The 17,656-nt window shown below is 44.2% G+C and overlaps 2 protein-coding genes and 2 non-coding genes across 4 annotated transcripts in view; 3 read left to right on the top strand and 1 right to left on the bottom strand.

Annotated features, from left to right (window-relative positions):
* LOC112588514 (uncharacterized) overlaps positions 1–15,509 on the bottom strand; it is a 193,897-nt gene extending 178,388 nt beyond the window's left edge. The window contains exons 1-5 of the mRNA XM_025298690.1: positions 15,320–15,509; positions 14,513–14,616; positions 2,803–2,904; positions 2,478–2,574; positions 2,279–2,291 (exon numbers count right to left, since the gene is read on the bottom strand). Of these exons, the coding sequence (XP_025154475.1) occupies positions 2,279–2,291; positions 2,478–2,574; positions 2,803–2,881 (189 nt within the window). The 5' untranslated portion in view covers positions 2,882–2,904; positions 14,513–14,616; positions 15,320–15,509. The remainder of the gene's footprint in view (positions 1–2,278; positions 2,292–2,477; positions 2,575–2,802; positions 2,905–14,512; positions 14,617–15,319) is intronic.
* TRNAN-GUU (transfer RNA asparagine (anticodon GUU)) lies at positions 14,218–14,291 on the top strand. Its single transcript has one exon. It is a non-coding gene; the product is annotated as a tRNA-Asn (tRNA).
* Positions 14,545–14,618, top strand: TRNAT-AGU (transfer RNA threonine (anticodon AGU)). Its single transcript has one exon. It is a non-coding gene; the product is annotated as a tRNA-Thr (tRNA).
* A 125-nt stretch (positions 15,510–15,634) lies between the features above and the next one.
* mbo (nuclear pore complex protein Nup88) overlaps positions 15,635–17,656 on the top strand; it is a 63,987-nt gene continuing 61,965 nt past the window's right edge. The window contains exon 1 of the mRNA XM_011139882.3: positions 15,635–15,920. Within this exon, the coding sequence (XP_011138184.1) occupies positions 15,708–15,920 (213 nt within the window). The 5' untranslated portion in view covers positions 15,635–15,707. The remainder of the gene's footprint in view (positions 15,921–17,656) is intronic.

The raw sequence follows: 17,656 nt of genomic DNA, 5'->3' as shown, positions 1-17,656 counted from the left end.
TATATCATTTGATGTTCGCGTCAAAAACCGTAAATAAATGACACAACTTGTGAGTCGAAATTTCGATTCTACATTAATCTTGCAGAATTCTTGTTGAAGGAAAAAATAACTGTAAGGACAAAAACTCGACAAAACTGTCCAGCGAATATTCAAAAGCAATAAAATTTCAAAACCAATAAAATTTAAATTCAGATTCGATATAATAAGACCAAATAAGAGTGAATAATGCGCTTGGCAAATTTAAAATGCAACTTACAATCCACGAGATATTATTAGATACACAAATCATTACTCGCGAGGCTTATAGTAGAGATGAAATTTCGGCTCACGAAATGTTGATGCATGAATAAAAATTCGTACGTATTAATTCTTAATATCAATCTGATTTCATCTGTAGATAATTGAGAGTCTGCATACGCAGACTCAATCTCAACCCGAGAAAATGATAAACATTTCAAATATAATCGTGGTATCACGTAATCTCTATAAATAATAATCAGATATTTACGGTTTCGAGCAGTAGTATATATAACTACAATTGCTCATAATGTGAAAAATCAATGCGATTTACGTCTACATACTCTACGTAATAAAATGCTTTGCAAGTATATTAATTGTTCAGTTACTAATACGCGTTAAAACTTGCCAAAACTCAGCGTCCGGCAGCGTCCACAGCATCCTCGACATCCTCAGGATCTTCAGTCCTCTGCAGAGTCGTCCCGCGTTGATTGCACTTCACTCGCGTTATTGCACTCGCGACGCGATAATTTTAACGATGAAGCGAAACGTACGGTAAAGTCTAACGCTTTCATATAACATCCTCGCGACATGCGCACAAAAGAGTGGGGAAAACGACGTATCAAAGACCGCGAGGCTAAAGTCAAGCAACGACAAAAGAAAGCGTTTTATTTCGCGCACGATTGTACTTGTCGAAAACGAAGTTTTCTATTCAGAGATTCTATTCGCAAAGACTCTAATGCTTAAGTCAAACGTATTTTATCATTACGCATATCGAGCTCGGCAGTCATTTTGTTTTATCTGTAACGGATTTTGATCTCATTTCAACACTCACGCATATTCGCGACGCGAATTAAAGAGCGATCGCGCCGAACGCGAAATCTGTCAATGCGATAAGCGGACGAAATAATCGCGAAAAAATGGCGTGAAATGGTCACGCCGATGGCTTCGCAATTTTTATACGAAGACTACTGCTCTGCGGCATTGCGCAGAAATCACCCCTCGATATATTTGAGGAGCATACTCCGCAATATTTATGCGAAGTTCGCTTGCAAAGTATTACGACAAAAGTTAATTTAAACGAGATGCGCGCGTTTGGAAACTAACGAAAGCTATCGCGAAATCTATCGCATATATATGCGAGCAAAATATAACCGAGTATCATAAAATGCATATTACTTTGTCGAATATAACAATGACGCGAGCGCACATATAAAAACCGAGAATGAAAAGTCACGATGATAATCGTAAAATCTATATTAACGTGTGAATGAGCGAGCTCACCGCGACGCGTGCAAAAACAAAGTTTCGCACGGCATTCTACGAGTAAAATTAAAAATTAAGCTTTTCAGCGATCACGAAATCAACGCGGCCGCGGTTCAAATAATTACTAGATCGCGTGAAATCGTGTTAATTACTTCGCGATATGATGATGACGGATTTAATAAGGTTAGAAAAGACGAAAATCATGATCGCAAAATTTATTAAGGCAAGAGAAAATACCGCGAGTTTCGTGAGTAACGACGCGATTCCTTCACAATGTACTTCGCGTTATTTCAATGTCGAATCTTATTCGACAACATTCGGATAATGTCCGACAATAGAACTGTTGAACGAAACAGTGATATAAACCAGTACAGTGACAAAAAACATTCTGTAGACTTTAACGTTTCAATATAATAACAGTAATATATAATTTATGTAATATAACAGTAATATAACAAATTTATGATTACTAATATAGACTTCATTCAATTGTACCTGAAAATATATTTTTAATAGGAAATTTTATGCGAAATTTTTGCAGATATTTTCGCTCTTCAAAACAAGGAAAATACGATTTATATCACCTGCTTTCCGCACAATCGTTCATATTTATATGCAAAATTGATATGCAAAAAATAATATGTAAAAATCTATTATCAAAGTAAATATCGCATTGATTTTTCACGATATTTTGAAAACAAACTCACCATCAAAATCATCAAGAAACTCTTTAGTGACCATCACCTTAATAAGTGTTTACATTTCTTTGACTCACGGTAACGGACGATCTGTAACAAAAACAATTTGTCCTCGTTAGATTCAGAGAATGCTGTTTAACGCATGATACATCTGTACCAGCAGATATAGATAGATTTTAATCCTTTGCGGTCGTAATTCGAGTCATTCTGACTACATTTTGGCTTTTAACCACAAAGGATTAAAGGAGGAGCAAAAAGATATATTTGTCAACCTACCTTTGAGCTGAACCAGCTCTGCCCGAACCGGATCCTCCGGTGCGGCATCTGGTCCACCGAAACTGCCACTGCTTCCACTTTACGGCCGCAAAGTCCGCTGAATATGTAACAAAAATTGATTAGTCCCCATGTAAAGAAAGGAAAGTTATTTGATATGGAGTCTCAAGAGTATGATGTTTAACCGCAAAATATACATGTGTTTCTTTCTTAATCCAAATATGGATGAATCGATTACGTAATTCAAGTCATTTTCAACTATATCTCGATTTTTAACGACAAAGGATTAAAGAAGAAAAGGAATATAAGGATATAGTATTTGATCTACCTTCCAGCTGACCCCGTTCTGCCCGAACCGGATCCTCCGGTGCAGCATACGCGTCCACCCAAGTTGCCATTGTCTCCATCGTGTGCAAAAAGTTTGCTAAATCTGCAACAAAAAGATTATTTGCCACGTTAGATGTAGTGAACGAAAGTTGATCAGTCCTGATATAAAGAATATAAAGTTATTTGATACAGAAATATTAAGAGTATGTTCGGCCGTAAAATATATCTAAGTTTTTTTCTTAAGTTTAGTGAAACTAAGATGCGCTAATCACCTTTTAAAATTCAATGTAATGTTGGTGCTCCCGATAATCGCGGTACGATAAATAGACGAACGAAGTAACGAGCGTTTCAATCAAGTTGGAATAATTAAAAATAATGCGCGACGCGCGATGTGGCCCTTTCCGCGTCACAGACTGTTATGATCTCGAATGAATGACGTATCAATATATACTAGTCGTTCCCAAACACGCGTGACCTCAGGCGCCTCACTCAATGCCGCGCGAAGTTTCGGCATGCTTGTTATTGTTTTCCCAACGACTTGACGCACACGCATAGTAACGTCGATACACTGTACATAATGTTACAATATTCTATTGCGTTTATGCGTATTTCGATAGCATTTTCTGCATTTGATTTATCATCGTGCAGCTATTGTGCGTGATGATCGAGATTGAATAATTATAAATGCCTTTATCTTTAGGATATTTACGATATAATCGTAAGACACTGTTATAAATATGAATATTACAATTTTTCAGAGTCATTACGTGTATACACATCGCTTGACACGGATGGAACGTTGGAAAATACGCGACAAAAATGATTATTATTATATGAGAAATTAAATTCTCCTATAATTAACAGTCTCCTTCGTTCCCGCTCTCTTTGATAGCGTTTGTTTAATTGTCCGCGTATCTCGGGATATCTATAATCGCGATGCAATAACGAAAATGCAAGGGGGGTGTCTAAAAAAGGATTTACGGCATCAGAAACAGCCATGGGCTGTTTCTGCGTTATTTTGAATGTAGCAAGACCGTTTGTTACTGCGGTACATTTCGCGCTCGATTAGTGGCGAAATTCCGACGACACCGATAAATCCCATGATGCGCCGCGTTTGCTCGCGGTAACAACGCGAAACAAAGCGCAATAACATTCTCTCGATATTGCCGGGCACGATACGTCAGCGAGCGGTCACGCATGAACGGAAATACGAGATCCGAGATACTGATTCCTCGAAGCGGCCTGGCGCGCGTTCGTTGCAATCATAACTTGCGCAATTTAGGGTCGGCCGTTTATGCGGAATCGGACGGGAGCACGCTGACGGGGGGGGGAGGAGGGACTGATGTCCGCTCGAACATGTCGATCTGAACAGCCGTTCAAATCAACAGCGGCAATTCGCAGCTACCCCTTTCTATCGGGGAGTCAGCGAGCCGTTTTGCATGGAGCTTCCAGTCGATAAGAAGACGGTCGGCTAGCGACCCCTTACCTCTTAGCACGGGGTATCTACCCTACCGACTCGCGGAGGATGTGCGAGCACATCCCCTGCGAATATACCGGATTAATCTCCTGCGAGATATTCGAGGATATCGCCTTGTATGATGATGCGCGAATACGTCGCGATATCTTCATGAGGCAAAAACGCGAAACGGCGAAAAGACACTTCGGAAATTTCTCTTAAACACGGGCGTTCGATAAAAGACTGTAGTTTTACATAATCCTGCATAATCCTCTCGGTGCGATTTTCCGAGAAAATTGGCGTACGAGGATCTTGTGATCTAGATATCACAATCTCCACCTGAACTGAGTGTGGTAGGATGTAAAAATGACGAGTCTCACACGATATTGCATTTATCCCCTAATGGTGTAACTAATTAAAGCGCTACCGCCTCAGCTGGTCAGAGTGAAAAGATTCTGGCGCGATATCCTCGCGTACGCTGGAAAATGACGGGACACGCGCGTAAATGGCTCTAAAAGTTTGATTCGTTCGATCGTCATTATGATTACGGGGTGCAAATCGCGCGACATAAAACTACAACACGAATCAGAACAAGCGGCGAGTATGAGAATATAATCCGCACCGGCGGACTACGCTCGGCGGCCAATTTGTCGTAAAAAGCGTACGTTTCCCCGCCTATCAAGCGATAGAAAATTTCCAAAGCGCAGTATGCGATTCGCAATTCGCTCGACCGACTAACGTGCGCTCTTCGCGCACGTCCACCAAAATATAGAATAGCGCCTGTTTGTTCACGACTGTCGTCGTGAACCGCGTACAAGGACGACAGTTAAGGACAGTTAATCTAGCATAACCGCGAATATACAACGCGAATACCGATATCTAGCGGCGTGTTGGTGTCTCGTCGCGTCCGCTAATGGGTGAGGGCCACCGTTGCACGAGCACTCTCGCTCTGGGAAATGTTAACGAGCCTTTTTCGTGTCCCCGATGCATTGGCGGTTATCGTTTCAACTGCATTATAGATTACGCGCGGTAAGGCAATAATAATTGCAATCATTATGCAAATATCTGGCAGCCACCCCTCGTTACACGCCGAGGTACTTTAGCTCGCTAAACCACGAGACTACCGAGCAGCTTACGCGCGCGCACTCACACACCACACACACACACACAGACACACATTGGTCGTTGGGTGTCCTTTTTCTCGAGTATGTCGGCAATTCGAAGTGTGCGCGACGCATTGTTGCGGACTGTTCGGCAGAAAGCTTTGAGCTGCGAAGAATGCCCCGGCGCCGAAAAGTGCCGCGCATATTTTCGGCTTTCGACTCCCGACGCGACGGAGTTTCAAGAACAACAATAACACAAACGCTTGTCCCGTATCACTCGCAGGCGGCGCGAATTTCCCCGTGAATATATCTCTCCGAGAAATAGCTCGACATTTACAGTCTTCGGAAAGCTACATCCCCAAATCGCCGATCGTCAGCCGCGTCAGCCATCTCCTCGAGAAATCCTCCGCGATTGTCTACCAGAGACCACGTTAATTCATCTTCCAAGGAAACGATGTCCACGCGCGCACGATGAATCGGTCCGCGCAATTACGGTGACATTTTTCGGAACAGGAAATAATCAAAATGTTCCCCGCCGACTGTGTGTGCCCACACTTCGAATTGCCGACATACTCGAGAAAAAGGACACCCAACGACCAATGTGTCTCTGTGTGTGTGTGTGTGTGAGTGCGCGCGCGTAATGGTTTCGCGACGCGCACCTTCGACGCGCCCTCAGTGACAGAATCGTTCGTTGAGGATAAATCGACACGCGGCCACGGGCCATTCGTTCCCGTCGACAAAAACGCATCTGTCCATTAATGTTTCGTATTCCCGTAAGATACGACCCCGGGGACGCGATTCATTTATATGACCCCACGCATACACGGCATGCCAATACCCGATCGTTACCTCCCCGTGATCGTTTATCATCCCCGCACGCCTACATGCGCGTGCTCGCTGCGGCGATAAAGGGCGTCCTTGCGTACGATTGACCGTGCCGAACACGAGGCGACATGTGTGTTTTGTTCGGTCATTCGCAGCGTTTCTCAAGAAATGCATCTTTTCGCGACGTCTGGATATTAAAATGACAAGTCAGCGATGGTCGATATCCACTGAGTCTGTCAAATTCGTGAAAACTCGGCAGCGATTTTACTGTCGAAATAACGTCGACGGACGTCATAAATCTTGTCATAAATCAAGTATTCGTTCGCACGCTTGAGCGCACTTAAATTCGAGCAAAACGCTCGAGAGTCGGTCGGAAATTGCGCGATGGAGATGACTCTTGAGATTACATCAGCACGATTCGGATACGCACACCCTAATTCGCTTCGTTCCCCGGCACGATACGTTCGCAATAAAGTAATTGGACGCGAGTTCGCCAAGGTGTCGGCGACAATTGATACAGAGCGGCCGATCGCGGCGGCGATTTGCGGGAGCACTCGCATTTAATAAGATCGAGCGGCGATAAAGTGCGAAAACGGACGCGCTTCCGGCCATGCGTTTGGCTTTGGTTATTGCCGCGCTTTGTTCCTGATTTACGCGCGCTCGCGCGCATGCGACTTCTTCATCCGCCGACTACCTGAATTCGATTCATTAGCGAGAGCGCTCATCGCATTTCCAATAGGTGGACCATAAATTTCGTCCTTATCTACACTTGCTTGTCGCGGGAGTTCTACGAGCGAGCGTCGACTTTAATAAATTGAAAAATCACGCTATGCTTCGCGGGGGCTAGAGGATCTCCGAGGTAATATGACTCCCTGACTTACGACGGTCCGTTATCATATCGCGGTAACGAATATATTCCATTACGTGACAACTGCGCGCGTGTATGCGTATGAGATAGCGGAATGAGGGAGGGTGGAAGGAAGGAAGAGAGACGGCGAGCGAGAGAGAAAGAAAGAGAGAGAAGCAGGGAGGTCCGGAGGGGCGGGTAAGAATCTAGAATATATTTAATCAGGATCGTCTCGTAATTAGGGTAAAACATTTCTGAACGACACGTGTCTCTCCCTAATGAAGATGTAGATACACGTCGTCGGCATATCGCGCGATCGACGGATTTCACGCGAATGTCGAAATTCCATCCCCTCAATCTATTCATTATTTCCACGATACTCAGGTATATTAAATCTTTTTATAACCAATGAATATACTCTGCTAAAATTAATTCTCGCCACGTTGTGACGTCCTGATGTATATTGCGTTACATGATCTTTGCTCGATGGAGCAAAGATCGACAACTACCGCTTCAACGATTATTATTAATTAATGTTGTAAGCGCGTTCGTACGATAAGTAATGTACAGCAGTCTGAAAGTTCTATTACGTTATTACGAGGTGTTATACAAATTCGGAAAATCGAAGGAGGGTCACCATGGCGAATTAATGTTTATTCCTCGCAAATGGAGCCGCTTCTATTTTTCGAGTCGCTTTCCCGACGTGGAGCGAACGCTAAACGCGACAGGGCTCGCGGAGGGACTTGCCGAAAAACGCTCTCATATTTTTCCATAGGACCGAATAAATATATGCGGATACGTCGGAATTTCTCGTCGGGGCAGAATGAAGGGGAGAAACAGGCGGAGGCAGACGTGCCGCAGTCAGATAGCGGAAGTAGTAGACGACAGCTTCCGATGGACCGCATTGTGTACGAATCGCATGCAAAATGTAGGAGCCAAATACGAATACGCGCGCCTCGACAATGGCCTCCTCCGATTTCATTTCTTTCGATCGTATCTCACGTAATCGTACAGAATGGAGTTTGAAGGGTACATAATTTTTGAATAGCAAAGTTGAACGTCCCGCGTCATGAACGAACCGCGACGAAATGCGATTTCCTTGGCGAAGACAGTTGTTCCTCTCGAGAAAAATCGATCCTCGTGAGTCGTGTTTGCAAACACGACTCACGCAAATAAATGCAAATCAATTAAATATATACCAAATACATAAAATAATCTGAAACATTTATATATGTATGTGCGTTTTCCTGCAAAAGCATCGGTAATGTAGCAGATTTTTCGTGAATTCAAAATATACATTAAAAGTTACAACAATTATTAAGTACAAATAATTGTGAGGAAAAAAGAATGTATACTTTTTTTCTTTGCCATTTTTCTTTGTATTAACGCGCGCGATTGCCATTTCGGATGGGCGATAATGCTAATGTCACACACGTGTCCCTCGACAACTCGCGCCATTGTTAAATTACCGCGATATTTTCCTCGAACGTCCCGCAATGCGTCGGATTATTTTCATGCTTGCGGAAGACAGTCTGTCCAAAGTCGTCTACATGTGACGGTGTCCAACGGCGGTATGGACGATGGGTGATTCTTTAAGCGTGAAATAAATAACTCGGAGGGCTCGGCCACCAAAACGTGACGTGAGCCAGTTTCCGGACCCTCCGACGTCATGTTAACGAGGAAAAGCCAAGAGAGCACATTTTAATGTCAACAATTAAAAATATTGCACATATTTTATCGGGCTAGCCTCTTGGCCGCATTGCCGCGGGGCTCGTCTTCGCTCATCCTTCACGATTACAAACTTGTTTCGGCTACGCCTCGCGGCTTTCGTAATTATAGTTGGCACATATGAGCAACATTATACATGTCGGACCAACATGCGTAATGCCGCTTACGTGTCCAACGCGCGTAAACAACGCTACTATCCTGCGACGTGTTTTATATCATTAACAAAGGGGCGATTTTCATTCTTATACGTGGTATCTCATTCTTTTCTATAAATATACCGAAGCGCTTTGATTTCCTTTATGTTCTACCATTTACGATATTTTGAAATAAAGAGAATACCCGAGTCAAAATTTTAGTTTTACATTCATTTTACAAGTACCATCGAGAGAGAGAGAGAGAGAGAGAGAGAGAGAGAGAGAGAGAGAGAGAGAGAGAGAGAGAGAGAGGGGGGGGGGTGAAGAGAACTTGAAGACCAAGATAGACCGTCTTTCCTTCATCGTACAAATAGTTGCTATAATGGTTATTGCATAAAAAATACATATATAAAAACAATTTGAAATTGTTTCGATATATTTTAAATCTGAGAAGAAATCTACCCGTCCTAGCAATTTTTTTACAGGGAGATATTAATTTTCAATGTATTGTGTGTGTGTGGGTCCGTGACGATGTAGGAAAGAATAGCGCAATGAACATAATGAAATATTTAAGATCAAGATGTATGCCGTGCCAGGCCGAACTTTACGGTGTCGCGACCTAGACTGCTGTCAAGGGACGCGAAATCGTCCGGCGTTCATAGGAATACCGCGTTTTCGTAATTACGCACGTTTTTCTCTCCTGCTGAAACGAGCCGTCCCCATCTCTCATTCCGGACAAGGCTCCTCATCGCCGACTCGCTCTTATCTTGATATTTTTAGGAGGGTATTTTCCAGTGCTGCACGTTCTTTTCATTTCATTTAAACGGCGAACGGGGAGGTAGGACCGCTCGTTCAGCGCTCTTGCAACGGATAGCGCCACATTTTCATTAAGGCTGCTGATTTATCGGCATAGTTAGCCCGCTCGACCTCGTTACGGCCTTCCAAGGAGAGCTAAGGTTTGCTGCTCCTCGAGAGCTTTTCGGCACGTGAAAACCTATACGCGTATAGTCCTATCGTCATCAGAATCATGCTTCGACTTGTAATTTTTTAAATTATCCGCCAAGTGAAGCACGTTTACATGAAAGATATTGACAATACACTGACAGCAATCTTGCGTAGAGAAGAGACGCTTCTTACGCAGTCTATAAAAATTTGTATATTTCATAATACCTCCTGAGTTGATAATTTTATCAACTGGAAAGAAAAATTTATGATACGCAAAACGAAAGGCATAATCGCGCGAACGTTTTACTTCTATTCAGCTAGCCACTGACATGTCGACTAAATTTGGAAGATCCAATCTGCGGGAGAAACCCGAAGGAACCAATTGATAAATCGAAGAGCCCCGAAAATAGAGCAGCCCGTGGCGAGGCCGGTGAAATTTTACCAACGAACGGGGCAACCAGACGCCGGCACCATTTATATAACGTAAAGGATAGCGCAACGGAAAGGATTCGCGAAAGGTGGCGGCTAAAGGGAAGACGAATCGACGACACTACCATGCCAGCCCGCAACTGACATCTTCCATACGTCAAAGCCCCGCCGACTCGTCTTTCCGAGCCTCCGAGAATGCTCTTCACCTTCGTATCCGAATTAAAGAGGGTGGCGAAAGATATTTTATCGCCTCCTTCTCAAACAGGATCGAGGCATGTCCGAAGCGCTAAATAATTAGTTGGTTGGTCAAGTACAGCTTCGTGCTCTTTTTACTGCCATGGCTTTCACAGATATTTTAATGTTTCCGGCGACCCTCCACATAAAGAGTGACAAGCAATAAAGAGTGACAGACAAATAAAAATTATTAACTGAGACTTTAATCAAAGACTGTACGAATCTCTTCTATCGCGCGTAAATTTGAACACTTTACTCGGCGGGCAACTTGACTCAACAATCGATTGTATATTTTGTCAGCTACGCAATTGCAAAGCGATTGCAAAGCGAGTCGCGATACTAAACGTGAATTCTTGGGGGGAGCATCGCGGTCATCGGGATTTTTTCAACCGAGACTACGTAATATCAGTGTAACATCGTACGGAGGGTGGCACGGAAATCATTCCGGGGAATCCCGATTGCTACCGCATGCGGGCGCGTTTAAAGTCGTACTAATTAACACGGCAGCGATTCAAGATGTCGGCCGTACGGTGGGATGGGTCGAGAAGGTGGAAGTCTTAAGGCAGCGTGTTCTCTCCGGGGAGCCAAGTGTTAGGAGAATTAACAGCAACCCCTGATCTTGGCCCTCTATGCTATCTCCCTAATAATAAACTGGTAATTCCCAATGCCCCTATAAGTTACTCCCTTTCAACGCCGCAATGACCTACGAGTGCCAAGACGTATTGTCTACCGGGTGTTCGTGATCTGTTCTATCGCGCTCTTTGTCCTGCGGGCCATTAGTTAATTGAACGGGAAAAACGAGCAAAGAACAGCGCGAAGGAACGTCATATTTGTACAACCACGTACAAGTCTGATAACGTCTCTCTAATGTCGTAATATCGACTCACGGCCTATCGGGGTTAGTGCTCTAAATCGTGATTCATCCTTTCGAACGATCGATTAGATAATTGAATACCATGCAATTGTCAAGGAACAACACGCAAGAAGGGAGCAGATCAGCTATACTTGACGAAGAGAAACGTAATGTGAGACGAAATAAAAATGCGGCCGTGATTGATGCGTGTATTTGGGGTAAACGTAATATCTCATGGCTGCGAAACGGTTAATAAATCTCTGCGACTTCTTGAGCAAACAAAATTTGCTGAATCTCGACTTTGGTTTACCGCGATGGAATATTGATGATCGCCGGTTTTGCGCGCGCGCGCGCGTTCTCTCTCTCTCTCTCTTCCGGGCATTTAGCGAAACGTACTCCCGACCGGATGTTAATTCGCACTCTCAATGAATTCATCATGATTCCGGTACAATGCTCACCCGTTACATCGTTACAAGCCCGGTGTATCCTAGAACGTGCACACCTTCATCATAGACACCCACCATGGCCTGTAAAGTACTGTGCTTTCCACGCCGGGAAGGGGTGGAAAACGCGAACAAGAGAGAGGGAGCGGATGTTGGTTACAGAATAGAGAGAACGAGGGATTGTAAACTTCCAGGAGGAAGATTCAACCTCTCGACGGGAACCGCTTAGATTTATGGGCATAAATTCCTATCCAATAAGAAGCGAAATCCATGTATTCTCTAACCGTAACGATATGTGCGGGATACTCGGGCTTGTGTTATAGAAAGTCCTTAATAATTAAAAAAGCCCGCCAAAGATACGCGACTGAGAAGAAAAGGACAAATCTCGTCCAGAAGCGAAAAAGAAAGACGTATAGCAGATTTTCTTTTAAGTACACAACATTTACGAACGTCATAACTGTTCTCTATATAATTTTGGGTTCTTTTTTCCGATTTAAATACCGATAACGCAGAAGAATGTTTGATCATAAAGATTTATGAGCCTAATAAAATTTCTACATAATAACATAATATAACGTGTGTATTCGTTTTCGTTGAATAGGAAAATATAAATATGATGATTGCAAGCTATGTTGGATATATTACATGTTCCATTCTCTCTCGACGTCGCGATGCACGCAACTACTGTAACAACATCAGTAAATTATACGAATACACGCTTGATAAATCTAATCGCTCGCCCGCGAAGAGGCACTAAGAAGCAACGAGAAGCGTCTTATTGCAGGCAAAGGATATGTTCTCCTCTGTTTAGCGCAGATATCTGCTCCGTAGATTAGGAACGAAGGGGACGGTAACAGTGACCGATAAATTTCGTGGCGACTGTCTCTTACTTGTAATTAAACGCACAATTTAAACAGACTGTTAGTGTCAACATGGCCGAACTAGAAGGTCTCCTTCCAAAGGAGAAAGCAAATCTTGTGATGACACGATGTACTTATACGCGCTTGTGTACTTTACAGAAATAAACACTGCATCGATCATTTCAAACTCGAAATAATTTTAGCGATTGAACAAATGTCTAAATATCGCAGCGGAAATATTTTGTATTTGCTGCTTGTATCATTAAAAAAAATACAAATCTGTCATGAAAGCTAGGAATTCGACATTCAATAATTCAAATTTTATTTATTAAAACAATCGCCCGTATCTCCATTCATTGTTTCTATTATTCATGGTCTTCAAAAGTGTACAATTCTCGAATAAAATATAAATAAATAATAAACATTCTCTCTCGGTCTCTTGAAATATTTTTCCAATTTAACTTTGACAATGTTAAATAACAATTACTTTTTACGATCTACGTCTTATATTATGCAATTGAACACGGGGCGCGCATTTACCTTCCACGTGTATATAGAACAATCATCATTCTAATTACAATAATATTGTGATGACCCGCGTGGCGTACCCGTCGAACATCTGCGATCCATCGCGACGGATAAATCATCTTGAGACCACCCTCCAATCGCATCTCGCCCATCGCCTTGCATATAGACAGTTACTAATGAGCCGACCCCATTTAATTAACCGTATATGGTTTCTATGCAACTGCCGGACTATTTCCCATTGTATACGCGCGTATTATCGCCGCGACACGCACAGCTTCGACCAACAAATTTATTCCAACGCGAGGCGATATTTCATCGCGACCGCTTTCTTGCGTCGACACATCTGTTCGATTTGTATCGTAGTACGCCGCGGATCTATAGATACGAAACGCGTTCGTTAGTGGTGGTACTTTAGAACCAGGGCTGAGAAAGGGGCAGGAGAGGAGAGGACGTAGAGCCAGGCGTAATTCATCGTCGGCCGTTATCGGAAAATGAATTGCAAATCGCTTCGCATGTACCGAGTAATTTACAGATCTTACCAACGTACATTACCTCGTACCTTTGTGAAAAAAATGCGCAATGAATAAGGCCAATCAAATCAACATTTATTATTATTCATTATTTAGATATAGATCAAAGCTAGATTTCTAACGGGGAGTAATCAGTATGCATTTCGCAAAGTGAATTGTGTAGGAAATTTAATGTGTAATGTTATTCATGACGTTTCCTAAGTGATTCACGTTACTTATGAAATTTGTGCTTTCTTTTCTCTTTCCCTCCCCCTCTTTTGTGATATCGCAAATTCACAAATAATAATCACTACTGCGGTTTCACTATCTAAAAAGAAACAACAACAAAACAGAGATAACACACACGCTCTTCAAATCTCAATATAACTGAAATAATTTGCTATCCTATGGCACGTTTTCTAGGGTCAGTGTACGTATACTCGCAGCAAGTAGTGTAAACAGGATGTAATAGGGAAAGAGAATACAACAAGCTATTATTCTCTAGAGAAGGGCATCTCAGCGGCCTCCGTGGCGCAATCGGCTAGCGCGTTCGGCTGTTAACCGAAAGGTTGGTGGTTCGAGCCCACCCGGGGGCGTGATCTTTTGCAAGTTAGTCTCATAAATTCATTTTTTATAACAACGTATTATTTTTGTAAGAACGAATTTTTAATATTATAAGTAAACTTATCACGTCAAACGAATTTGACGTAATATTGATACGTAGAAGATATGCAATATATTGGGGAACACGTATCGACTCATAATAATCATGACTTATGTTTGATAAAGACATGTGATAATGGAGAATTGAACTCACTGATAAATGATGAGAATTCACGTGGCTCCAATGGCGCCGTGGCTTAGTTGGTTAAAGCGCCTGTCTAGTAAACAGGAGATCGAGGGTTCGAATCCCTCCGGGGCCTGGAAAGCAGAGTCAGAAAGTTACTTCAAATTTTTGTCCTGTTAAACTTTTACATGAGTACATCATACATAATCGAGACACTTATTTTAATATTTTACTAGTATAATCAACACGTACCGATAATTATTTATTGTTCAAATATTCAACTGAGAGTCATATTGTCAATAATAATCAACAACAATTAAAAATGAAATTAAATATATAAATTAGTGACACTTGTCTGCATCGTGTCACTGCATATTCAACGTGTTAACTCAGACTAACACGTTATGACAAGAGAGAATAAATAGTAATTATCGACGATATAATTATCGATCGGCACGATAATAATGTGCATAAATACATAAAACGATCATTCGCATTGCTATGACGTCACCGAGACTATCTCGATCCAAATGGCCGCCGTTAACGGTTTTCAGCGAGAGAGAGAGAGAGAGAGAGAGAGAGAGAGAGAGAGAGAGAGAGAGAGAAAGAGAAATGGCTAACATATGCTATGCTCCATCTCTTTCTCGCAATCTTATCGAGTCTTTTTCGCCCGCCCACCGGCTTTTCCCTTTCCAAAGGACGAGCCCAATAACAGCTATCTCGAACAGCCCTTGCCCTCTCTGACATATTTGACCACAATGACCCCGAAACGCATGCTAACTGAGATCAAATTCATTGACGAGAGTCAAGCATTCGGACGATCTAATGAAAGCTTACCCGTCGTAACCTGCAATGCCGGAGCAATCTCGCCGACCTGGTAGCAGCATAATTTCGCGACTTGGCGCTCCGCCGAAGGCAGTGCCCTGATATCTCGCTCCCGACGACTCCTGGCAATATTCATGACCGCCGGCGTCAACCGCGACAACCTGGAGCTGATTATTCGCGAGATCACTCGCTGCCATTCGAATCAAATATGTCGCGCTAATATGGCGGCCCGAACAACGACGCCACTCCACGGCGAACGGTCGTGTTAGGAGGCAGCCGTGCGGCGGGAAGTTAGCCGCGCCAAAAGCAGCTGGGCAGAATACGGCGACAAGGCGAACTTCGTTGTTATACCGGGCGCGCGCTTGTAACATAACCTCGCATCGTCGTTGCGCTCGGCAACATGTCATCATCGTGCACAGATCTGCTGCGACTGAACGACAAACGCTTGTTCCGAGACATCAAGACGAGCCTGCCGACCGACGTGAAGGAGACACGGAACATCCTCGAGATTTGCGACAACGTGCTGTACGTGTGGAAAGCCGACAATTGCCGTGTGCTCACGCTTAACCTCGCGGCGACTCGCGCCGAGCCCGGCGAGGACGTCTTTTACCAGGTAAATATTTGTTGATCTCGTCGCACGTCCCATGTCCACCCGCCAATTGTCGGAGAGACTTTTTATTTACGTCAGGCGTGAAGAGAAGAGCGGATATATCGAGCGGCATGTTTCGTCGCACGACGCGACTCTAACCTGACCTAACCGTAACCTTGGCGGTGCTCCGCGCGTCGGCTGCTCACGCGTGCGCCGTTTCTCGCGTGCCGCTTCGAACGGGAATAAATTCGGATGAAGCGTGTTTTTTACATTCATTGACGCCTGAGAAATATCGCGAACGAATTTTACCGCGTGATTATGCAAAACCGCATGTGTCTTGCATCGCATATGCTACGGCGTTTACATACGTCGTGCGATGCCTGACTCTTCGACACTTGGCGAATGGACAGTCTAACACGACTGTCAACACGACGATATAAGATACTTAAAGTACATAAAATTTATTATTATCCACCGCCAAAAGATACTTACCTGATCAAATGCGACGAATGTTTTCTTTTGGCGATGTCGGTAGACTCGTGAGAGGACGCAACAACTATTTCGCTCAAGTTGCGACGTGACAATCACGATGTGCGAATTCTCGTAATTTAAAATCGTCAGGCGACACAGGAATTGATCCGGAACTTTCTTGCCGCACGACTTCGACAAAATATTCCGGGCTGTTACGTCGCAAGTTGAACGTCGTTACTCTCTTCGTTAAAGACGCGACACATTGAACGCGACGTGTCGCGACGAATCATGAAGAATCGAAGAAGGAACTCGCAGAGAAGAGATACAGAGGCGAGAATTCCTTGGCAACGCGAGGCCGGCCCGGTGCGGGCGCGCTCACGGAAAATGATTGCGCGGTAAATGAAAGGGAAGCGGCGCGGCGGAATCGCGGCGGGAATGGGCAAAGCGGTACGTTTCGTTCTCGCCGGCCGCCGGTGCTTTTATTTCATTTCAATGGCACCGTGGGATCAGCGGGTACATTAATGCCTCGGCGCTCGCGCGCGAACGCAAAAGAGCGGCGAGGGGATAATTTATAGGAAATGGGTTGTTCGACGCTCCGGAGTAATTTAATTAAAATAAATGTCCGCGCCGCGCCGCGGAGGAGCGTTGCCCACACACGGACGTAGCCGCGCGGTTCCACGGCTGCGAATAAAATGCAAATTCAGACCCTTCGCCGGGAAAGGGTCGTGCGTACGCGTGTGCGTATAGGTAGGTAGATAAAGGTACCCCCGCGAGGAGGTGGACGAGGGGAGAAAAGAGGTAAGTGCGGACGGAGGGTCCGATGGTCTCTCGGTGCCGATCGTCGCTCGTTCACCCACCCGTTGATTCGATAAGCCCCTCGTATTCGGTTAATTTCACTCGGCAGTCGTTTTAATAACGCGACCACCTTACGCGTAACGCCATGTGGTCACGTCCGCGTGGCCGCAATCGATTCGTCGATTGAGCGCAGGAATCAACAGAGAAACTTGCGAGATTGTTCTTATCGGATCTCACAAGGAGACTTTTTCGAGCGCAAGACGCGGCTGACGAAACAAGCATTCGCGCGAGAAGTTTGCGAGCAAAGATCGCCGGCGTTTTCACGAAGTATAGCGATACGGATCGAGTAATTTTCCGATCCCACCACGGGGACGGCATCGATATCACACACAGTTGAACAGCGTCGCAACCGCCGACGTGGCGCGTCAAGCCGCGCGGCGGCCACTTGGCTCCTCGCTCGCGTTACCGAGTGCATGCGCCCCGGACCCGGCTGA

Source organism: Harpegnathos saltator, unplaced genomic scaffold, assembly GCF_003227715.2.
Source record: "Harpegnathos saltator strain DR-91 unplaced genomic scaffold, Hsal_v8.6 scaffold101, whole genome shotgun sequence".
Lineage (NCBI taxonomy): Eukaryota > Metazoa > Arthropoda > Insecta > Hymenoptera > Formicidae > Harpegnathos > Harpegnathos saltator.
Note: the sequence above shows the minus strand (reverse complement) of the source record. Positions and strands in the feature narration are given on the sequence as shown.